Genomic DNA, 25,320 nt, shown 5'->3' with positions numbered 1-25,320 from the left:
TTATGCAGTCATTGGCTTCATTTCCAGCAAAACTGTGAGCAGTGAGATAGTCCGAATTATTCTGACGTTTTATCGACTTTTATACGCCCTTCAAATTTGACGGGAGTATTGTGGTATGGCGTTGTCCGTCCGTCCGTCTGCCGGCGTAAACTTTGTTTGTCCGGCAATCTTCTCCTACATTTTTCAACCGATATCTTTGAAATTTGCTATACATGATAATCATGATATGAAGTTGTGTCTCCCTTAAAAGAATTTTGATTTGACAATTTTTCCAAAAGTTATTGCCCTTGGTTCATTTCGGTATTTGATTTTTGTCCGGCAATCTCCTCCTACACTTTTCGACCGATCTCTTTGAAACTTGGTATAAATTAAAATCATAATATGAAGTTGTGTCTCCCTTAAAAGAATTTTGATTCAACAATTTTTACCAAATGTTATTGCCCTTTGTTCATTTCAGTATTTGAATTTTGTCCGGAGATCTCTTCCTACATTTTTCGACCGATCTCTTTGACACTTGGTATACATGATAATCATGATATGAAGTTGTGTCTCCCTTAAAAGAATTTTGATTCGACAATTTTTACCAAATGTTATTGCCCTTTGTTCATTTCAGTTTTTGATTTTTTGTCTAAAGATTTTCTCCTACATTTTTAGCTCACCTGCCCAAAGGGCAAGTGAGCTTATGTCATGGTGCGTCGTCCGTCCGTCCGTCGTCCTTCGTCGTCCGTCAACTTTTCCTTTTAACGACTTCTTCTGAAGAATGGACAGGCCTAGAGTCATGATATTTGGGTGATAGCTTCGTTGGTTAGAGCCTGACAAAGTTTGAGAATGAAAATGGCCTTGACCTACTTTCAAGGTCACAGGAGTCAAATATGTCAAATATGTCAAAAACGACTTCTTCTGAAGAATGAAAAGGTATAGAACCTTCATATTTGGCTGTTGGCTTCATGAGATAGAGCCGGACAAAGTTTGAGAATGAAAATTACCTTGATCCACTTTCAAGGTCACAGGGGTCAAATGTGTCAAAAACTTCAAACGACTTCTTCTATAGAACTAAAAGGGATAGAATCTTCATATTTGGCTGATGGCTTCCTGGGATGGAGCCCAACAAAGTTTGAAAATGAAAATGACCTTGACTTACTTTCAAGGTCACAGCGGTCAAATATGTCAAATGCTTCAAACGACTTCTTCTGATGAACTTAAAGGTATAGAATCTTCATATTTGGCTGGAGGCTTCCTGGGATGGAGCCCAACAAAGACTTCAAAAGGAAAATGACCTTGACATACTTTCAAGGTCACAGCGGTAAAATATGTCAAATGCTTCAAACAACTTCTTCTGATGAACTAAAAGGTATAGAATCTTCATATTTGGCTGGAGGCTTCCTGGGATGGAGCCCAACAAAGTTTGAAAATGAAAATGACCTTTATTTACTTTCAAGGTCACAGCGGTAAAATATGTCAAATGCTTCAAACAACTTCTTCTGATGAACTAAAAGGTATAGAATCTTCATATTTGGCTGGAGGCTTCCTTGGATGGAGCCAGATAAAGTTTGAGAATGAAATTGACCTTGACTTACTTTCAAGGTCACAGCGGTCAAATATGTAAAAACTCTTTAAACGACTTCTTCTGAAGAACCAAAAGGTATAGAATCTTTATATTTGGCTGTTGTTTTCTTGAGATAGATCCCGACAAAGTTTGAGAATGAAAATGACCTTGACCTTCTTTCAAGGTCACAGGTGTCAAACATGTCAAAAACATCAAACGGCTTCTTCTGAATAATCGAAAGCATAAAATTATAATATTTGGCTGGTTGCTTCCTAGGATAGAGCTCACAAAGTTTGAGAATGAAAATGATCTCAACCTACCTTAAAGGACAGAGATCAACAGCATTTTAAAGGATTTGTTCTTAAGAACCAAATGGAATGGATTCATAAGATTTGGCTGGTAGGGTTTTGGAATAGAGCTAACAAAGTATGAGAAGGAAAATGACATTAACCTACTTAAAAGGTCACAAAAAATATGTCAATTAACTTCTGAAGAAGAAGCAAAAAGCATAGAATCTTATAATAGTATTTGGCTGGTAGTTTCAACAGATGGAGCCGACAAAGTTTGCGAGGGAAATATTTGTAGTGCAATATAATATTGAATGAGAATATTTTGCTTTGACTGCTTAAATATTCAGGTGAGCGATACAGGCCCTCTGGGCCTCTTGTTTATAGCATATCAGCTAACCACTCTTAGAATGATGCAGATCTTATTTCAATGTAAGAAAGTATATAACACTATATGGCATTCGACGGGCGTATTTTGTTCCGCCCCGCGGTACTCTTGTTTTATATCTGTCTGTCATCGATTAACGCCAGAACTCCGGCCCTCTATAATATGCGGGAAATAAGCCACCCGCGCCTGGGTCGCTCTTCAAACTGATATTTTAGAAACTAATCGTCACTTTCACACACATGGATCAAAAGATCTATTCTGTATGCACAAGATGAACATAAAACTACATGCCTCAAACAACCAATACAATCACTAAAAACTTATTTTTTCAAACTTACTCTGTTTTACTTTACGTTTTTGATAGCCCCGCCTTCTAATGTCACGTGACAAAAATCTTGACGGCCTACGTCATAACGTTGGGAAATTCCTTCGATAACGCGAGATCTCGTCAAATCATGTGACATTGCTCATGCCCTAATTTCCATTAAAAACATGGGTTGGTATAGAAAACATTGGAAAATACTGTTCGTAGTGATCTTTGAAACATATTATTGATACCACATAGTGCATAAAGAATATATCTTTCGATCCATGTGTGACATGTGTGTGAAAGTGACGATTTGTTTCTAAAATATCAGTTTGAAGAGCGACCCAGGTGCGGGTCGCTTATTTCCCGCATATTATAGAGGGGCTGGATTTTTGACGTTAATCAACGACGGACCGATAAAAAAAAGTTGATAAAACGTCAGAATAATTCTGACTAGCAGTGAGAGTGCTGCATTACTAGGACATTTATTTTATAACAAGAGGACATTGTGTCTTAAAACATGGGCAACTATATCAACAGGACTTTTAAAGGGTGTAGATGGCTGTATGTTGCTGTAAAACCTGTTATCTGGATTTAAATGAAGTATTATACTGTAACAGCTTAACAATTAGAGGAAAAAATCCTGCTTTTCTGGCAAGCTAGCTTTTACAGTGATGTGGTATAACCCGGGGACATGCTCACTAGTTCAGTAACTTTAAGGTGGTCAGTGGCTGGATGGGTGCCCAGCTGCCCGCCCAGCTGCCCACCAGCATGTTGTAATAACATCCTCTACACAAATGTGACCTAGGTTTTACGTTGGATAAAATAAACAAAACATTTTCAATTATGTTTTTAGCTCACCTGGCTCGAATGGCCAAGTGAGCTTATGGCGTGGTGCGGCGTCCATCGTCCGTCCGTTGTCTGTCGTCCGTCCGGCGTCAACTTTTTACTTTAAACAACTTCTTCTCAGTAACCAAAAGGCCTAGGGTGATGATATTTGGCCAGAAGCATGCTGTGATGCAGGGCTACCAAGTTTGTTCAAATAAATGACCTTCATCCATTTTCAAGGTCCCAGGGGTCAAATATGTTAAAATCTTTAAACAAATTCTTCTGAATAACCAAGAGGCCTAGGGTGATGATATTTGGCCAGTAACATGCTGGGATAAAGGGCTACTAAGTTTGTTCAAATACATGACCCTGACTTATATTCAAGGTCACAGGGGTCAAACATATTTAAAACCTTTAACAACTTCTTCTGAACAAGAGCCTAAGAGGGCCTGTATCGCTCACCTAAATATTTAAGCAGTCATAACAAAATATTCTCATTAAATATTATATTGCACTAAAAATATTTCCCTCTCAAACTTTGTTGGCTCCATCTGTTGAAACTACCAGTCAAATATTATTATAAGATTCTATGCTTCTTGATTCTTCTTCAGAAGTTGCTTGACATATTTTTCCCTGTGACCTTGTAAGTAGGTCAATGTCATTTTCCTTCTCAAATTGGTTAGCTCTATTCCAAAACCCTACCAGCCAAATGTTATGAATCCATTCCTTAAGAACAAATCCATTAAAATGTTGTTGACCTCTAAAGTAGGTTGAGATCATTTTCATTCGCAAATTTTGGTGAGCTCTATCCCAGGAAGTCACCAGCCAAATATTATAATTTTATGCCTTTTAATTCTTTAGAAGAAGTTGTTTAAAGGAAAAGTTGACGGACCAGGACGGACGGACGCTGCACCATGACATAAGCTCACTTGCCCTTCGAGCCGGTGAGCTAATAACCGAGACAGCTAGGGTGATGATATTTGACCAGTAACATGCTGGGATGAAGGGCTACCAAGTTTGTTCAAATGAATGACCTTCGCCAATATTCAAGGTCACAGTGGTCAATATATGTTTAAATCTATAATTATGATTTGTTCTGTATAACCAAAAGGTACAGGGTAATGATATTTTGCTAGAAGCATGCATGGTTGGAAGACTATAAACTCTGTTCAACCTAATGTCCTTGTTCGACATTCAAGGTCACGGGCATCATATGTTTAAATCTTTGAATAGGTTCTTATGAATCAAACGCTGATATTCTGCCTGTAGTTGTATTTAGTCCACTTTTAAGATAACAAGTGTGAGATTAATACCAGGTGAGCGATTCAGGCCCATTGGTCCTCTTGTTCTTTTTCTAATAAACAGGTTTTGGGATACTTTGCCTGTTAGAATTGATATGATTTGTATCCAATTGTGATTGCTGAATCTGGTAGATTAACACTAAGGGCTTAAGGAAATTGATAAGAATGCACCAGTAATATTAAAAGCTCTTGCACTCCTATTGCAAGAATCATTAAGAAATTCCTTCTTTTCTGTCTCCCTTGATTCAGCAGGTTTACTTCAATCAAATGTGCCCACTGTCGAAAAATCAAAGATAAGTTTTAAGATTGTATACACATGTATATGGTGCAGAAATAAGCAAAAGAAGGTTTATTTAAACGAAATTTTATTTTGCACGTTCATAGTTATTGAAAGTACAAATATCTACATTTAAAGTTGTGTGGATAATAGATGCACAGGTTCTCATTCTTTGTACTTAATCTAATGAATAATGGCATATGTCAAACAATTAACAATACCACGAGAAGTATAAAAGAAAAAGTACAGATAAATGCAAGGAGCTTATATATATGCTGTCTGTGGTATTACTGACACAAAATACTGTGCAGTTTATATGTGGAGTAGAAAAAACTGACTCAAAACAAACTTGAAGAAAGCACTATGTGTACACCATCAAAATAACACAGGTGAGAAAAACAGCACTAAATCAACATGTCACAAGCTACACTTCAACCTCATCTCAACTTTGAACCTCAAGCATGATATTCTTTCAGCCAAACAGCATGATGAACAAAGGCTGATGACCAAAGACCCATGTAGGTCTGCATGGAATGGATTGATATAATCTACCATCGGAAATCTTGTAGAAAAAGGCTAGAGAGAATGATGGTGTTTGTGAATTGTGTTTGTTTTGGCATATTATACTGGCCTACTGATCTCATTTGTTTAATAAGAACATTTTTACTTCAAAGACACTCCAAATTTTCATATTAGAAAGCTGTTCAGCACATATATTTTGAATACACATGTACTCAAACATGTTAACACATCTACACCTCACTTCACTATTATACATACTAACTTACACTGAACCCTTGTTGAGTGTCTAGAATAACCAACAACCAGCACTACCAATAAATGCATTAGGAACATGAATTTAAATGGAACAGTCCGGCAGTTTTCTGGCCATAAAAGGCTCCACAGTACATATATCCCTAACTAAAAACATACATTTCCACAGTCCAAAATACCTGTATTTCATACTAATATCAAAGTATGAACATTGTACTCATCTAATGGGATTAAGTACAGAGATAAATAACCAACATAATGCATAAACTAGCAGTTTCTACAGATCTAAAATGAAGTAAATTTCCCCCTGCTATAATAATAAGCAATAGATAAATTTAATAAGGTGCAAACTGTTCAGCTTTTAAACTTTCTCCCCGCTAAAATATTCTCATTTTATCATAAAAACGGACAAAATTGTAAAGTTTCTCCTCTACTAAACTCATATTTAATTGCAAAAAGTTTATTTAATCATTCCTTCCTCAGCCCTGATAGTGTATCACAAGATATCACAGGATAAAATAAAAACTGTCCCGAGTAGCTCTATGTGAAGGTGAGGCCAGCCTCTTCATATACTTTGAAGATTTTCTCAATGGATGTGATGAAGGCTGCTGTCCGCAGATCCAGGCCGAGGTTGTACTTCATAGCTGTCCTCATAATGTTCTGTAAAACAACACACAATCATCAACTTCAAGTGCTTTCATTATTTTACTGTCTGATCAAGACTACATCTAAAGGTCCGTTACATCAGTTAACCTTTTTCCACTTTGTGTGGTCTAGATACAGCTGTTCAACTAAAGAATACCAAAACTTTGAAGAGAAATTAAAATCAAATTATGAACAAACAGAACTTTTCAGGTAGATAGTGCAAATAGTCAAATGAAGCAACATCTCTTCAGTGCAACGTTTGTACTTGCAGTATAAGTTTCTGTATTTGTTTCTTAGGTAGCAGTGTACAGTAGCGTACAATGGCCATTGGTGATATTTTTATACAATGAATAACCCCTGAAATATAACATGCATCAACATTTCAAAAAAAAAATCAGCACTAAAATTGGCATATACATGATGAAGTGGATGATGTGGGCTTCATATTTAAAAAAGAAAAATCGAATTTGGTTTGAGACTACAGTTTTGGGCATTTACAAATCTGTGTCTCCACAACAAAAGCTAGCTTTTCATGTAGTCTATTTTTGTGCTCAGCACATGTGTTAATATTGTGAAAAATCCACCGGAATGACCTATGCTTAAACGTGAGTATTTTTGTTACCGAGTAGGCGGTATTTAATTTCAGATGGGTTTTTAAGAAAAAGTTTACATGCGGGGGTCAAATTTTGGGTTAAAAACGTTTTTTTGCATTTTTGGTGTTTCCTGATGTGGTAACCATGGTTTTCACAAGTCCCAAATCTGGGGAAAACAGTTTTTGAAAAAAACAATCAGTCTTCTAAACAAAATGAAATCAAAATGTAGTTTATAAATATGTGTATATATGTAGGTGTGTTGTGCAGGTTGAATTCACTATCTATGTTTATCTGAGACATGCCCTTTATTTTTAGGGTCAAGCCATTTCTACTGTACACTGCTACCTTAGTCATTCACTATACCTACCCTTGCAGATCTTTCCATTGTATATTCCAAGCCAGAGTGTACAATGTCCTTTTCAGAAGCACCCTAAAAAATAAACAGTTTTGCATATTTATTTTTCATGTTACATGTATTACATAAAATCTCCCTATTCCACTCAGGCAAGTGTAACAAGTCGTTATACTTAATATATTTCCAGACACAAGTACTGACCCAATATGAGATTGCAAGTTTACAAGAATTGTGCCCTTTGAACTCTGGTGCAGTGCTTGAAATACTAGTTAACAAGTATATTTAAGTAGGTATACAAATTATTAACAAGAGGCCCATGGGCCTTAACGGTCACCTGAGTCTATAGTATTTATTTTTGTTGTTGAAGTATGTACCAATTTGAGTAAAAAATAGTATAATGTTAACTTAACTTTGTCAGGACCATGAGCTGATCATTCCTAGACCAATTTTAAGTGAGATCGGCCTATTAGAACTTAGTAGCAAAATAGCGGCCATGGCAGCCAAATTGTATTTCTGATTGACCCGAAAAATAACAACACTTTGTCAGGACCATGAGGCGATCATTCCTACCAACTTTCAGTTCAATCGGCCCAGCAGAACTTGACTTTAAGTTTGAAATGTAAAATGTTAACGGACGACGACGGACGAAAACGGATAGCAATAGGTCACTTGAGCTAAAGCTCAGGTGACCTAAAAACTAACACAAAATACCATTAAGAAAAAATGAATGGCATGATGGCTTAGTTACATAGAATGAATACTTTTAAACTGTCAAAACTATGCCAGCTAATCTTAGTAATATTTAAAGATACTGCATAGGAACATCTCAAAGGAAACAAAGATTTCTCCATGAAGCATGATATCATATGGGTTACAGACTACCTTATACATGATGCATGTGCTTTGCATAATGAGTTACCTGTATTGTCTATCCTTTACTTCTAATAATTCAGTGACCTGAGTGTTATCAATAAGTTGGACAACAATCAGTTTTGAACCATGAAAGCCTATGTCACCCACAAACTAACCTAGCCTTCCTTGTGTGTAAACTCTCTTAAAGAGTACAAGTCTTTGATGGTAACATAATGATATACCTATTTTTTTTTACTTATATATGGCAATCAGACTCCCCACTTACATGGATTCTCTTCTCAAATTCATCAGAAGCATTGATAGGGATTGATCCTCCAACTTTCCCAAATTTCCTTTCCAGAGAGTTTTGGACACTTTCTGTTGTAGAAAAAGAAAAAAAGAAAATCAGATGGTAAACAAACATAACCATATGAATAAGAGCAAGTATTTGCAGGCAAATATATGAAGGTATTTTAAATTTTAACTAGTACATGTACAATGACACATCAGCGAGGGTCCATTGTGTGCCAGACCATATATATACTCTTTAATAGCAAAGAAGAAACAACACCTATCATCTTTTAATTTGTAATATGGGTAAGAAGGCATTAAATATATATGTAATCAGCAAGTACTGTTTACCACCAAGTATGAACAAAAACAGACCTAAAGAAATTAACACCAGAAAGTTCTTGGCCTATCAGATGTGGCCATCTTAAATTATGGGATCTGAATAATATGCCCTTATTCACTTTGTAGACTATCTTCTAAGTACAAATAAAACCAAACTTATAGACATGTATATCTCAGCCAGTCAGAAATGTCTCATGATGACCTTGACCAGCAGCCAGCCTGAATATTCACTAGGGGCCCGTTTGTTTATGGGGAACAACTAGTTGGTGTGTTATTAAATGTAATATATTTGGTATAAATCCTGTCAGACCTGCAAAAGTTTATGCAGGCAATGCAAAGCTTTGCAAAGGCTCGCCTGAAAACAGCATCTGACTACTAGGTCCGACCTTATTTCATAAACGAACAACTCTTGGTACAACCAAATACAATTTACCACCAAAATCAACACTAGCAGGTCAGAAAGGCAAATACAACATACTTTTTGTAGCTTGAACCCCTCCTCCTATGATCAAAGGATTTATCAAAACTTACTGCACATCCACATAAAACATTGTACCATTGGACAGTTTCTGGATACTTGGATAATTTTTGGAAATGAGAGTGTGAATGAACAGACCGACACAGTAATTACTTCAGGGCACCCACATCTCTGATGCATGATCTTAATAATTGTCTGATATAGAGGTAAGCTTCTGAAAATTTCATTTTCCAGGAACTTCCTTTTTGGGTTGGCACCCAACATGTTATTGGTATTAAAAAAGTAACTGAAAGCTGACTACCTGTGTGTAAATGCATATTTCACCCAATAACAGAATACCTATGTAAATACATCTGTCAGCCTGTATGTAACATATTTAACCAGTACCAAATTAACTGTATGTAATTACATAAATTAACCAGTAACACAACACTGGTGCTTGTACATATGCAAGGTAAACTTCTTATCCCCTGTCACCGGTAACATTGTTTCTTGCAATTGAATATATCATAACAAATTTCCCTTAAATGTTTCGCACAAAAAAAAAAAAGCAACAAACATTCAAAATTTGAATACTTACGGAGAAGGAAGTAGTTTGAATCTTTCTCATACTTGAAGGTGAGTCGTCCATAGCTCACATGGTTTAGATTTTTGAGCCACTCGAAGTAGGACACCGTTACACCTCCAGCATTGATGTATAAATCCTGTAAGGGGAGAAGAGTTGTAAGGATGGACGTACCAAAGTAGACCAGCAACATTAAATAGAACAGGCAAAATTTGAGGGACCGCACAGATATAATGTATTTAGATCTGTGATCTGAAACTCAAGATTGGCACTCTACCAACTGAACTAGCTGGTCTTCAGCAACAGATCCAGTCTCAATCCACAACGCTCTTTGCTCATTTTCCCCAAGTCTTCACACTGAAGACATCATTACTTTTAACACAGTTTGTTGTTGAGTCAGGGTTTGAGAATTAATGGAGAAAAAAACCTGACACATGCATCATCAAAATTATTGCTTGACAAGATATGGTTTAAAGAATACAATCAAAAGGCACTCACTGGGATAACTAGCACATTCCTCTCCTGGAAGATTTTGTCCGCCCCCATAGTTGTTGGGCCATTGGCACCCTCAGCAATAATCTGTAAAAAGCACCATGGAAATATAAAGCAATTTCATGGAATTATTTTACTGCATACTGACAACTAATCACAATTATGTGTTGACTGTTTCAAAAAACGATAAGGACAATCGATCGCTGTCCATTTATTACAAGCAGGGAAGAGTATTTTATTTTTTCAGTAGAATAGCAAACAACTGACATATGATGAATCTTAGTTTAATCTAAACAAGGTAAAAAAATCTTTTAACAAGAGGCCCATTGGGCCTGAATTGCTCACCTGGTATTAATCTCACACTTGTAATCTTAAAAGTGGACTAAAATACAGCTACAGGCAGAATATCAGTGTTTGATTCATAAGAACCTATTAAAAGATTTAAACATATGACGCCTGTAACCTAAAATGTCGAACAAGGACATTTGGTTGAACAGAGTTCATAGCTATACAGAACAAGTCATTTAAAGATTTAAACAAATATTGACCGCTGTGACCTTGAATATGGGCGAAGGTCATTCATTTGAACAAACTTGGTAGCCCTTCATCCTTCATGTTCATGACCAAATATCATCACCCTTGGCGTTTTGCTTATTGAGAAGACGTTGTTTAAAGGTTTTAAACATATTTGGCCCCTGTGACCTTGAAAATATGTAATGGTTATTCATTTGGACAAACTTGGTAGCCCTTTATCCCAGCATGTTACTGGCCAAATATCATTATCTTTGGCCTCTTGGTTATTCAGAAGAAGCTGTTTAAAGCTTTTAAACATATTTTACCCCTGTGACCTTGAATATAAGTAAAGGTTATTCATTTGAACAAACTTGGTTGCCCTTTATCCCAGCATGCTACTGGTCAAATATCATCATCCTAGGTTTTTGGGTTATGGAGAAGAAGTTTTTTTGTTTTTTTTAAAGATATTTGACCCCTGTGACCTTGGATATACTTCAAGGTCATTCATTTGAACAAACTTGGTATCCCTTTATCCCAGCATGCTACTGGTTAAATATCATTATCCTAGGCCTCTTAGTTATTCAGAAGAAGTTGTTTAAAGAATTTTTAAGACAATTGACCCATGTGACCTTGAAAATGGATGAAGGTCATTCATTTGAACAAACTTGGTAGCCCTTCATCCCAGCATGCTACTGGCCAAATATCATCATCCAGGGCATTTTGGTTATTAAGAAGAAGTTGTTTATAGTAAAATATTGACGCTGGATGCCGGACGCTGCACCATAGCATAAGCTCACTTGGTCCTTCGGGCCAGGTGAGCTAATAAAACCCTCTGCTCTGTAAGTTGTCCTGAAAGCTTCAAACTACTTTGCAATATTGATAGGTTTTCTCAGCCAGGATGTGTGAAATGGCATTAGTTAAGTTGCACACGTATTTGCTGCATTTCTATTTATTATTCAAATTTTAACATGAATGTAAATAGTTGTTATACAGGTAGGAGATATTTATTTCTTATCATAACAGAGAAGTTCAACAAATGCTGTACAACAAGAAATGTGGGCTGTGTAAAAACATTTGTGGTTTTCATGCTTGCTATGGAACCCCAAAATAAATACAACAAATTAAATGGATATACTTGACTACTGTTTGTTTGTATGGGGGTATCCATGAAAGTTTGTACCACAAAACAATGTAAATGACTTCAAACCACGAAAGAAAGATACACAGATAAAACCATTATAATTACCAGTACATCCGAAATGAGAGATAATGATTTATTATTGCACAGATGCCTTGACCTAAGTATTGTCATTATATTTACCTTTGCTTGGATTTGATAAGCATTTTCACTGGTGAGTTGTTTCTCACTGGCAGCTGGCACCAAGATGTCGCACTTCTCCAACATCAGGTCACCTTCATAGACTGAGGCTCCCGGGAAGCCGATGATCGTGCCATTGTCCTGTAAAGATGTGTCATTGTTACGATTTATTGTTTGGCTATTGCTATACGGGGGCCGCGGTGGCCAAGTGGTTACGGCATCTGACATTCTGCTACCACCAGCCCTCCACCACTGGGTCGCAGGTTCGAGGCCTATGTGGGGCAGTTACCAGGTACTGGCCGTAGGCGGATGTTTTTTCTCTGGGAACTCCGGCTTTCCTCCACCACCAAAACCTGGCACATCCTTAAATGACCATAGCTGTTAATAGGACGTAAAACCCAAACAAACCAAACCAAACTACTGCAATATCGTAGACTGATAAGTAGGTTGTTTGTGACAGTATAATCTAATAACCCATACCAGCAATCAAACACCTAATACCAGTTATAAAGAGGGAATATTAGGGAAACACCATATATATTTCATGCGTATGGCGGAATATCGTTATTTTTCACAAATTTGAAGCACTAGTGTGAATATATTGGCGCATTCTGCTATATCATTGAAATATATATGGTATTCAAGGGGAAAACCATTAATTTTCTATTTATTACATATTTTGAAGTAACACCATACACTTTGAATGGAGTACTCAATGCAGTTCTGCCCTTAGCTGCTTTTATTAAGTAAGATTTTCAAACAAAAATGACACAGATTGTGTAGTTAAGTAAATATTGTATGCAACTAAGGTGTACAAACCAACCATTTATTCTGCCATTACTTCATCTGAACTTGAAACTGAAGATATAACAACTGAATATATCTACACAGTAATGAAGATATAAATGAATTGATTTTTTCCATGGAATTTTCAGCCAAATGCTATATCAGTAAATACCTAAGACCTGTCTCTGCAAGTAAATCAGTATCATCGAATGTAAATCTAAGACACTCATTACTTGTTTGCGTTCAAAAATGAAGACTTAAAATGAACAAGAATTCCACAGGAGTGGATGTGTCTGTCGCCTGCTCAGCGCTTTTAGTGGGAAGTGTTTTGGCTTGAGTTATTGCGTAAACAAGCAAAATTTAATGACAAAAACGATGAACAGCATTGCTATGTCAAGTGTAATATTCCAAAACGCAGAAAGTTGAAACTCGACAGAAAAACCTGTTATATATGTTGAACATCATTGCTTCTAGAATTACCGTACAAAATTTGAAAGGCGTTGCAGGCGACACAAAAATACCAAATATTATAAAGAATACCCCAGACACTGAATATGTTAAGTTTACCACATACACTAAATACTCTAATGAATATCCAAGACATTGATATTCACACCAGACACTAATACCCTATTAGTAAAATGAATCCCACGACAAGTTGATACTAAAAATAAATACCCTTATGTATACCACTGACACAGAACCCTAAACATATTGAGACTGCACAGGGAGAAAGCAAATATTTCATATCCAGATTTTTTACTTACAATCTTGTAGTCTTCCATATCACGTGGACTGATACCATCCCTGTTGTAGATGCTGCCATCTTTCTCAATGATACCAATACACTTGGCTCCGGCTCTGTCGAGGTACCTCATTGTGTGCAGACCGACATTGCCTAAACCCTAAAATATTGACGGTAAATTAAAGTAAACCCTAATGTGTACCTTAAAAGCATAGAATGAATCTGAAATCAACTCTACTTAATCAAGATTATAAGAAAAAAGTAAAACTAAAAAGGCAATATTAAAACACATGGGCAAATTTTGTTACATTCTAAATGGTTGGAGAGGTTTAAAAAAAACCATGAAATCAGGGCGGTATTCAATTATCGCGATCCAAACAGTTTAACCGGCTGGACAAGAGTTGTTCGTTTACGAAATAGGGTTGGACCAAGTAATCTGATGCTGCTTTCAGGCAAGCCTTGACAAAGCCTTGCAAAGCCTGCATAAACATTTGCAGATCTACCAGGATTTATACCTCAAAACGTTACATTTAAAAACAAATGTACCGGTTGTTCCCCATAAACAAACAGCTTCCAGGACAAACATAGTTTTATAGCTATCACTGCATCATCATTAACACGTCCGAAGGCTTAGTCTATCAGCCAATGTTGCAATTGAACAGGGCCCCTGCACTATTTGTTAAGTATATGTTGTATTGTAGACAGAAAATGGTCACATTGTGACTTCTTATCTAGTTGAATATGTACCTGGACAATGAAGGTTTTGTCCCCAAAGCCAGGAGTGAGACCAATCATACTCATGTAGCTTGCTTCGTTCACAAAGTTCTGGATACCATGGTACACTCCCTGTAAAATAGTATAAAGGCAGATAGTAAAGGTAAATGTCAACACAACCTAAGTTTGAGAAAGAAGGATAATATTGTATGTAATATTGTTTGGCAAAAGTTTTGTAAATAATGTTTCTTTTTTTCAGACATTACACATGGCAAAATAGTAGATTTAATGTTACATATATATATATATATAGTATATGAGTGTCCATCGAAATCTAGATAGGAGTACATTTATACAAAACATGATGGCTTTGATCCAGACATCCTCTGATAGAGTTCCAGGGTTACGCTCACTGATGCTCTCTGCATCTCTGGAGTGTCATGGCAAAATTTACACAACATAGCTAGCTATTTGATTGCTTTCAGGTAAAAAACAACTGACCAATCTCTGGACTGATACCTGTCATGACATATTTCAGGGGAGCAGAGGACGTAAAGGAGCATAACCACCGGAATTTCGGAAATGGTACCCAGATGGATCACTAACTGATACTAGGGAAGACCTACCATAACTTTGATACACCTAAGAGATACACTTCAAAGAAACATATATTGAGACCTACCCGGCCTGTGGCCGAGATACGACCGTGGATGCCACCTTGTGTGATGGGTTTACCAGTGATGCAGGCATGAGCGTTGATGTCAAGGTATCCTAAAATTCACAAAGATCATGTCAATGTAGAGATATGAATCAGAACTTAAAGGAATAACATAACATTCTAACAACTCATACATGTTTTCATTTTTAGATATATATATATATGAATATTGACATAATTGTTAAAGCAAAATTTTTGATTTCCATTATATCCTTTTTTTTTTTACACTTTGATAAAAGTTACTTTAAACATGTAAAGGAAATATTATTTGAGTGCTGTTATTGTGACCATTTCAAATTGTGTGTAAGTTGGACCTGTGGTGTTGGTATATGTATTTTGGTATCTAGACCTATTGTGTTGGTGTATGTACTGTGGTATACAGACCTGTGGTGTTGGTATATGTATTTTGGTATCTAGACCTTTTGTGTTGGTGTATGTACTGTGGTATACAGACCTGTGGTGTTGGTATATGTATTTTGGTATCTAGACCTATTGTGTTGGTGTATGTACTGTGGTATACAGACCTGTGGTGTTGGTATATGTATTTTGGTATCTAGACCTTTTGTGTTGGTGTATGTACTGTGGTATACAGACCTGTGGTGTTGGTATATGTATTTTGGTATCTAGACCTATTGTGTTGGTGTATGTACTGTGGTATACAGACCTGTGGTGTTGGTATATGTATTTTGGTATCTAGACCTTTTGTGTTGGTGTATGTACTGTGGTATACAGACCTGTGGTGTTGGTATATGTATTTTGGTATCTAGACCTATTGTGTTGGTGTATGTACTGTGGTATACAGACCTGTGGTGTTGGTATATGTATTTTGGTATCTAGACCTTTTGTGTTGGTGTATGTACTGTGGTATACAGACCTGTGGTGTTGGTATATGTATTTTGGTATCTAGACCTATTGTGTTGGTGTATGTACTGTGGTATACAGACCTGTGGTGTTGGTATATGTATTTTGGTATCTAGACCTTTTGTGTTGGTGTATGTACTGTGGTATACAGACCTGTGGTGTTGGTATATGTATTTTGGTATCTAGACCTATTGTGTTGGTGTATGTACTGTGGTATACAGACCTGTGGTGTTGGTATATGTATTTTGGTATCTAGACCTTTTGTGTTGGTGTATGTACTGTGGTATACAGACCTGTGGTGTTGGTATATGTATTTTGGTATCTAGACCTATTGTGTTGGTGTATGTACTGTGGTATACAGACCTGTGGTGTTGGTATATGTATTTTGGTATCTAGACCTTTTGTGTTGGTGTATGTACTGTGGTATACAGACCTGTGGTGTTGGTATATGTATTTTGGTATCTAGACCTATTGTGTTGGTGTATGTACTGTGGTATACAGACCTGTGGTGTTGGTATATGTATTTTGGTATCTAGACCTATTGTGTTGGTGTATGTACTGTGGTATACAGACCTGTGGTGTTGGTATATGTATTTTGGTATCTAGACCTATTGTGTTGGTGTATGTACTGTGGTATACAGACCTGTGGTGTTGGTATATGTATTTTGGTATCTAGACCTTTTGTGTTGGTGTATGTACTGTGGTATACAGACCTGTGGTGTTGGTATATGTATTTTGGTATCTAGACCTATTGTGTTGGTGTATGTACTCTGGTATACAGACCTATCGTGTTGGCGTACGTGTCAGCTATCCAGCTCATCTCCCTCTCTCCTGTACCCATGTCAGGTGCTGGTACATCAATACCAGGCCCTACAATGACAACCAGATTTTAATTCAAACTCTCAATAATGAAGAGACATCTTACATTATTGTGTAAATTATTGATACTCTCTTGTTTGACTTAAAAAACGGCATTCACAAGACCGCATGAATTCCGTAAAAGTTGTTTATTAAATTAAGGAGGTTTTCTGTATACAAAAATACCATATAATAGATAAATGGTACATCAACATATTTCAGGTAAATACGAAGCAAATGCACCAGTCTGTACTCTACTCCACTTCAAACCAGCATGGCAACAAAATATACCCTTAAATGCGGCAACAATATATACCCTTAAATGTCTTCCTGTATATTTTTAGGATTATCCTCATATGAAAATAACACTTGCACCTAAGGAACTGTTTCCATATGGAAAGAAAATTGTTTCTTGTTAAAACATCAGTAAGAAGTCTAAATTACTACATTCATATGTTAAGCATTATAAACGTATCTAACACATATTGGTGGTAAATGAAATAAATGACAAAAATGTGTTTACTACAACATTAGACAGAAAACTTAAAGTCTGTTAAAGGAGTCTATGCATAGCAAATCTTCACAGTAATTATTTTTAAGATTTGCTGTTTAGAGAATGCTTCAGAAACAATGATACCAGCCAGACATTGTGGGCTTTCATCCAATGTTTTTCTCACATTTCATTAAATCTCTGGTTTTAATTGATTTTAATTCACTTAACCCTTATCAGACATCACATTTTATCATACCAAAGCAATATCAATATTTATCTTTAATCCTTCATGATCAGAGTTTATATTTGAGGTGCCAAATTTCAGAGAAGCAAAAGAATATAGGTCGCAGTGACCTACATGTAACAAGATGTTGTAGTTCCGCTGAAAAAATATCTGTATAAGAAGTTTGATGACTCTGGCCTTGTATCGGAGAAATTGAGATATCAAAATGCAGGTCAAGGTCATTTATTTTAGGAGACTTTATTGCAATCCATCCCAGGTAGCTACTGGCTTAATATGGCCCTTAGTCTTCCAGTTCTTACAAAGAAGCTTTTCAAAGAATATGTTGATCAATGTATGCCACATCATACCAGATATGAGCTAACAGGCCTTCATGCCAGGTGAGCTAAAATTCAGCTGATTGGATGAGACTAGTTGATTGCAATGACTGTTTTAAAAAGACTGAATTCCAGTCTATGGTAAAGGATAAATGTAGACTTTAACCTATGAATCCTTTCTTTGCTAGTTCCATTGCCAGGCGCCGAGTGATCTTTTCCAGCTCCCTTTCAGAGTAGTCTGCAGGGTTAATCTTCACCCCAGCTTTGGCCCCTCCAAATGGCACATCCACCACAGCACACTTGTATGTCATCAGTGAGGCAAGGGCACGTACCTCATCAACATTCACAAGAGGGCTGTAACGGATACCTGTAACAAACACACAAAGTCATTACAAATTGACTCCTGTTACAATTTTAAATCACCCAATAAATAGCTAGTTTGCTGTTTTGTTACTATCTAGGCATTTCTTCACCTTTAAAAATGGTAAGTTTTCCCTGGCATTCAATTGTTCAACTTTCATTGATATGTATAATCTTCCTGATTAATAGATGATTTATTAATACATTCATGGTTTTTATAACATTACAAGGTGCATGCATGCATATATCCATCACAAAGAAGGCGGTTAATTTCAGTATGTTTCATAGAACCATTAGTCTATTACTATTCTTCAATATTTCATGTAGCATGTGAATTGTCTGTAGAAGGAGGGTATTTTTATCAACTTCTGCTTTATAATGTCATTAAATGCTCCTTAGTGAAAAGCTACAAAATTTGACCTTGACCCCTGACCCGATGACCTTGAGCTTTGGTCAGTTGACTACTTGTTTAATTCTGAGCAACATTGCTTCAAAGTGTCATACCAAAATGTTCACCAGTGAAAAGATGCAAAATTAAACCTTGACCTTTGACCCAATGACCTTGACATTTGGTCAGGTTGACTCCTTGTTTAATTCTGATCAACTTTGCTTCATCACGTCATAACAAAATGTTCATCAGTAAAAAGATGCAAAATTTGACCTTGACATTTGAACCGAATGACCTTGACCTTTGACCTTGACTTTTTACATCAATGTGTATTTTTGTGAACTGAACATCTTGACTAAGTTTCATGTACATCGGTCAATAAATACCAAAGTTATCAGCCAGGAACAAAATTTGTGGACGGACAGACAGACAGACAGACAGTCAGTCAGACAGAGTGATTACTATAGGGCACCCGTATCTCCGATACAACTTGCTAAAAGACAAAAACAAGTTTTAATGAAGAAAATAGATATATACATGAAATAATTTTGAATTTCCTTTTTACTATAAAAAGTGATCAATGTGGTAATGTATATCTCTGACTTGTGTTTCTATTTTACATTCTTCTACACTAGTACTACAGCTAACAGTCCCAAATGACTAGGTATTGATGTGTGGCCTTCACCATATGTATGAAGATGTGGAGAGATTCACACTCTCACATTCCCCTGTAATAAGCTATAGCTTATCCACTTTGGTACTTAATAGTATCAGTATTTCACAGCTGTACACATAAGTAATCACACACATGTGTGGGAAGTACTTCTACCAACATTCCTACATCTTACCAACATATATAGCACACAGTATCAAAGGTTGGTGTGTCACTCAGTCATACACCCTAACCGCAGTACATACTGCTATAACCATTCAGCATTATATCTGCATGTACTTCCATTTTTCTTTTTACACTTTGTCATCTCAGAGGACTTTATACAGATGGTGATCAATATCAGAGTGCTTTAACGGAATGAGAAAATGTTGGTCTTTCTATATGGATAATGAAGTAAAAAAATCGGCTTTCCTGGCTCTGAGTTACTTCCCTTGTCAGGGTATTCATCTCTTATTTTGATGCTGTGCATCTATAATTCCTGGATAACAACATAAGCACAGTGTAATAAAAGCATTAAACTGACTCTGAGCTTATCTCCTGCTGATTTTGTTTTCATTTCAAGTACCACAATTTTTGAACAACTATAATTCTCTTAGATACATCACAAGATGTGATTTATATGGAATACTGTTGTTTATGTCTTTGGAAAATGAACTGAACAAAAATCTCATATTGATAATGGTAATAATATACCTTAACTTAATTGATGGTTCTCTTTTAATTCATTTAAATAAATAACGAGTATTGCTTAATAGGGATGGCCTCTTATGAAATGATTGTCACCTTTCAAGTATTGTTGTAATATTGTGAAATATTGCTTTTATAAAGAATTCCAATGACTGACATGAGGTGGATTGGGCATCTTATTTACTTGTTATATAATTATCTAGAAGTAGTATGACTGAAGGCCAAATAATAATCAGTAAATAATACTTGACACAACATACATCCCATTATTCCGTTATGAGTTACATACTGATTCTGGTGACCTGAGCAGACAGCCTTGCTGATTATTTAGATGATAGCCACAAGTCACTGACTCAGCTGTTAAAGACTGGTAGCCAAACAAGTTGTTAACTTTATTTTTCAAATTAAAATTTTAAAAACCATTTTTTGTGCTTCTTGTCTTGAGGTGGTCACGTAAAATTGTAAACATTAAATTTCAGTTTTCAGTTCATCTTGTATTTTTGAAACCAAATGAAAGATCTTCATTCCTTGTTAAGCTAAGCAGGCTTTTACATGTTAGCCCTGGCCTACCTGGGTGAGGACATCAACTCGTCATATAAACAGTGTCTAGATCAAACAGAATGGGCAGTACAGAGTACACAGATTCTGTACACAGGCCAGATTTACACATATAGTTTATGATAAGCTGAGACACAGTATTGTGGTATTGGCATTTATTTTTTACAATTTCAGTCACAAGCATAACAATTTAAATGTTTGGTGTCCCCTCCATTTTTTGCTTTAAATTCATAAGGGGATTACAACACATGCTGTAATATGTATAGAGCTGTCAGATTAATATTATCAGTCATTGCAATTCACTTTTTTAATCTATTTGAAGCTACACTGTAGCTGCTCAAATAACAGATTATTTATTGACATTTTTGTCCCGGAACTATTGGTACTGATGTCAAGATTAACATTAGAAGTTTATACATTTTACAGGAGAATGGAAATACTCGATCATCCATTCATGATAACTGATTGACTATTTCTCATCAGAAAGCAAGATTTCTTTTAGTCTACTGTACATGTGTATACATAGTGTATTAAATACACTAGCAGCTTTTAGAGTCATATGAATTCAAAACAGAAAATCAAATGAGTGTTGACCTATTCAGAAACATTGATGCTAAAATGAAATTTAAGAGCACTTTGGGTTTACTGATTTTAGGATTAACCATTCGTATGAAGTTTTTGTATGTGTATGCATAAGTTGTCTGCTTACAAACCCACGTAGTGTCCCATGTTTAGAATGAGAATGAGTTTATTGTTAATCAAACTAACAGCAATATGTTTTTTGGATTTGTACCATTGTCTGCATGCTTTTGTTGGTATTATCTACAAAACATTTTAAAACAAAACTTATATTACGAATGACGTTTATAACATGCACAATATTCATTTAGTTTCAGGTCATGTAGGTGACATTGAATGGGGCGAGTTAGTAATAGCCCTGGATTGTCATTGCCGTCAGGACAGCATAGTATGTGTGTACACCTAAAACCCAATCAATAATTGCATTTGAATCAAATATTACCAAACCAAATATTTTATCAGGTTTATGATTATTTTTCATAATAGTTTGCCATGAGCTTGAGGGTTTGCATAATTTTGACCGTCACCTTTTGTTTATTTATTAATTTTAAATAATAATCATATTGACAAGTCGATATTATTTACTGAGTCAAAACCTATCCGGCAACTAGAGGTCACCAGCTAAAGCTCTTGAAGAAACAAATCAATGCCGCTTAAACACCAACAAGAACATTTTCAACAATCGTGTAGTCACAAATTGGAACAATTTATCAGCTGAAATGGTTAATGCCAAAAGTTTGAATATTTTTAAAAATAGGTTAAACGTGCACTGGAAAGATCATGCACACAAATTTTATCTGTCCTTTTAATCTACGATGTGTAAATATTAATTAATACTATTGCGACAATTAGACTTCACTAGACGTCTAGATACATTTAATTTCATACAATGTTTGCCATTCTTCACACACTCCATCATCAACCGATCAATTAACAAAATGCAGATTAATAACATCACTACAAGCCACGTACAGGCTTTCCATTGAAGTCTTACCTATGAGATACCTATGAGAAAGCACATTTGCTGTAGCTCTGAGTGATCCTTTTGTACAGATATACAGAAAAAGAGGCACAATAATTTGCTAGCCACAAAAAGAAATACACAGACATACCCAAACCCAATTGATATGCATGCTTTCAGAAGGAGGCTGCCACTCCAGCTTAATTCAAAAATACTTGGTACTTGCTCTAGCATTGTCAAAAATAAGTTTTATAGGTGAATGGCCAACTTACTGATATTTCAAATTTACCATGGAAGAAAAAGTGAAAGCCAAAATCTTGAATGACCCCTTTTTGACACGAAAATGTTCTCATGGTCTCTGTCCTGCTGCACTGTGGTTTTTCTTAGGATTTACCTCTCCTTAAATTTGTTTTATAAATAACTGTAAGCACAGTTGGGCCAGGGCGCTTCCATTACCAAGTAGCTTAGTCAGTTAGAGTGATACTGTAACAACCTTAGGACCAGGGTTTGAAACCGAGTCTAGTCCTGCTGAATTTTTACTCGGAACTCTGTTTGTTGATTATGATTTGAGGTTTTTTCATCTTTATTATTTTTTTTATTAAAGTCTCACAAGTACAATTTTCTTTTAAGAAAAGATTTATCAAAGCTTAAGTCTTGCCGAAAAAAGCCCAGTTGCAATTGCAATAAGCAGCATATACACAGTTTTTGGAAGTGGTATGGGGTTATGCAGAACTTTCTATACAATGAATTAATTGAAACTGGTCAAGAAGCAAGATGAAGGCATTCATTTTTTTTTCAAAAATATTTTAAACATAAGCGAAAAAAATCCCAATCTTTCTCTAAAATAGGGAAGCTTTAAAGATGAACTTAGCTGAAGGATGGCAATAGCACTAACAGCATGTTAACAAGTGCAAACTGCAAAACTGCTACAAGTAAACAGCGCGAGACTGCACCAGTACAGTTCTGACTGTAAAAATGTTTTATAGTTTTGCCCATACACCAAGATTAATTAGTGTAACTGTTCGATAAGAAAACGTCCTCAAAGTTGACGTGTACTAGTAGTCATATATAGGCCTAGGGAACAGCTGAATTATCTGGTCGAGTTATCTCCCTTTGGTATATTTTTCAATGTCCATTTTATGGTACGGACGACTTTATACAAAATAAAAAATATGCAGGAGGAATGAACATTATTCTCTGGTATGCAAAATAATAAAATTACACCACTGCTTACCTCCTTTACACGGTGTGCGATGTTGACTGTGCTGTGCACGCCACGCTTCAATGATTTCAAACTCTCCGTTGTCACGACGGATAGGGAAAGTTAATTCAATCATATGGTTACACGGTTTGATCATTTTCAATATGCCCCTCACTTTTCTCTTTTTTTCTTCCATTGTTAGTCTTCCCTTCATGGTATCGGCTAATTTATCTTCAACCAAATCAGCTGCTTTGTCGAAAAATCTATCGACAGTTTCAGAGAATGACAATTTGTCCAAAGCAGCATGATCATCGGAGTATGGTCTGATAGCGGTCACTCCAGCAATTCTACTTGCAGTTCCATTACTCAATCTGGGCAATGTCTTGCAAACTTCACTCGCCACACGTCGATACATGGTTCCTGTATATTGAAGAAAATACCAGTCGACTATTTCTTCCACGAATGTCCTTGTAACACTGTTTGCTAACCTTAAACAAATCCGTTGTAACACCGATTTTCATTGGTCGAGAAAAAGGGAGTCGTGGAAGGTGTGTCGGCTACGAACCAATCAAATAGCGCGCATGATATCCTGCTTCGCCCACACGCAAGACCCAGGGTCTTGTAAAGTATAACATATAAGTTCGAACACAGGGGTTCGTTCAACATCCTAATTGAATTATGATATATAATAAACAGAGAAACAGGGTTGGGTGCATTAAGATGCCTTTTTTTTCTGAAAGGAATCACAAGTTGCATGTGGCAGCGTGAGATTCCCAACTAGTGTGGTGTGACGTGTTCATGATGACCTGTTAACAGGCCTAGCAACCAAAGCTTTTTATCATCATCATCATCATCATCATCATCATCTTCCTGGACAGAAGCTGACCCTAAGGGGTGTGCTGCTCATATTGTGCAGTAGGTCTGAGAAGGATGAATGGGCGCTTTTTCGACTTTAATTTGAATAAGTGTAACCACAATTCCGTGGTGTAACGTAGTCGGTTCCGGTTTCTGGTGCAATCCTAGTTTTAACTCTTGTTCAACGACAAAATAGCATTAAAAAAGTTCTTGATCTAACTATTATCAAGTTGATAATACTTCGATGTGATGGAATATTCCACCTTTGTCACATTTAGCTTAGATTGCCTATCTAAAACACTATTCAACATTTGTAATCAAAATTGATGATTACACATGATCATTGTAACATTGGTCAAAGCAGAGTCTAATATTTCCAACGATTTGAACATCAGAAAGAACATAAGAAAAAAGTCAGCTGATTAATCAAAATATCTAAGAAAACAACTCTTCATCTCTCTCTCTCTCCTGTTGCGAAAATAGTTTCCCCATCACCAGAATTCTTGATTTGATTGGTTTTTTTTTTTTTTTTTTTTATCTGATTAACTTTTTATATGCGCAACGGTTACTAATAATTTCAAAATGTCGACTCCGTCAATCCGGAAATCATAGACCTGTCCATTTATCATGCTCCAAACTCATACAGAAGATAAACTTCGCCTCTTCCACTAGGTGGTGAAAACACTGTCCTAGACAAAATACATTTGTGTTTGTCTCGGTAAAACTTAATACATATCCTCAGAGATAAACAGCTTGCTTTTTCTCAACTTAGAACTATCTTTTTGGGCTGATTGGTCGAGTGGTTAGGACTCCGGCCTTCCACGCAGGCGACCGGGGTGCGATCCCCGAAGTCGTCGTAAGCATGGATATTCAGAGAAAGTGTTTTTCTCCTGCCCACACAACTCCAACAACCCAGGTGGAGTATAAATTGGTCTGGGGTGGATGTGACGGTATCTGTGCTGTAGCATTCAAGTGAGGTGTCTCTATAAAATATGCCGTTGGAAGCACGGTCCCACTACTTACACGCAGGCATACACACATAGGGAGATATTAGCCAGGTGGCATAGGACTAGTAGTTTGCGCCTGATAAGGCAGCTCCTGCAAAATCCTCAAAATTGTATTAATGTATATGCTAATTGTATATCTATGTACTGAAAAGCGCTTTAGAGTGGC

General features: G+C 36.3%; 1 protein-coding gene across 1 annotated transcript; it reads right to left on the bottom strand.

Annotated features, from left to right (window-relative positions):
* Positions 1-5,005: 5,005 nt before the first annotated feature.
* Positions 5,006-23,813, bottom strand: LOC110451165 (glutamate dehydrogenase, mitochondrial-like). Its single transcript, XM_021499029.1, has 12 exons — positions 23,326-23,813; positions 18,052-18,252; positions 16,760-16,846; positions 15,080-15,168; positions 14,431-14,529; positions 13,706-13,843; positions 12,156-12,293; positions 10,328-10,408; positions 9,845-9,968; positions 8,440-8,531; positions 7,314-7,376; positions 5,006-6,368 (listed from the first exon to the last, which is right to left on the bottom strand). The coding sequence occupies exons 1-12, from the start codon at positions 23,705-23,707 to the stop codon at positions 6,249-6,251; spliced, it is 1,614 nt and encodes a 537-aa protein (XP_021354704.1). The 5' UTR covers positions 23,708-23,813; the 3' UTR covers positions 5,006-6,248.
* Between the last annotated feature and the right edge of the window lie 1,507 nt (positions 23,814-25,320).

The sequence above is a fragment of the Mizuhopecten yessoensis genome, unplaced genomic scaffold (genome assembly GCF_002113885.1).
Source record: "Mizuhopecten yessoensis strain PY_sf001 unplaced genomic scaffold, ASM211388v2 scaffold5859, whole genome shotgun sequence".
NCBI lineage: Eukaryota > Metazoa > Mollusca > Bivalvia > Pectinida > Pectinidae > Mizuhopecten > Mizuhopecten yessoensis.
Note: the sequence above shows the minus strand (reverse complement) of the source record. Positions and strands in the feature narration are given on the sequence as shown.

Excerpts from the sequence above, each read along its gene's own strand:
- LOC110451165 (XM_021499029.1), bottom strand. The coding sequence starts at position 23,707 with ATGTATCGACGTGTGGCGAGTGAAGTTTGCAAGACATTGCCCAGATTG. Across the intron at positions 15,169-16,759 it reads CACGTACGCCAACACGATAG|GATACCTTGACATCAACGCT; the intron begins GTCTGTATACCA and ends TGTGAATTTTAG. Across the intron at positions 9,969-10,327 it reads GGAATGTGCTAGTTATCCCA|GATTTATACATCAATGCTGG; the intron begins GTGAGTGCCTTT and ends CTCCCCTTACAG.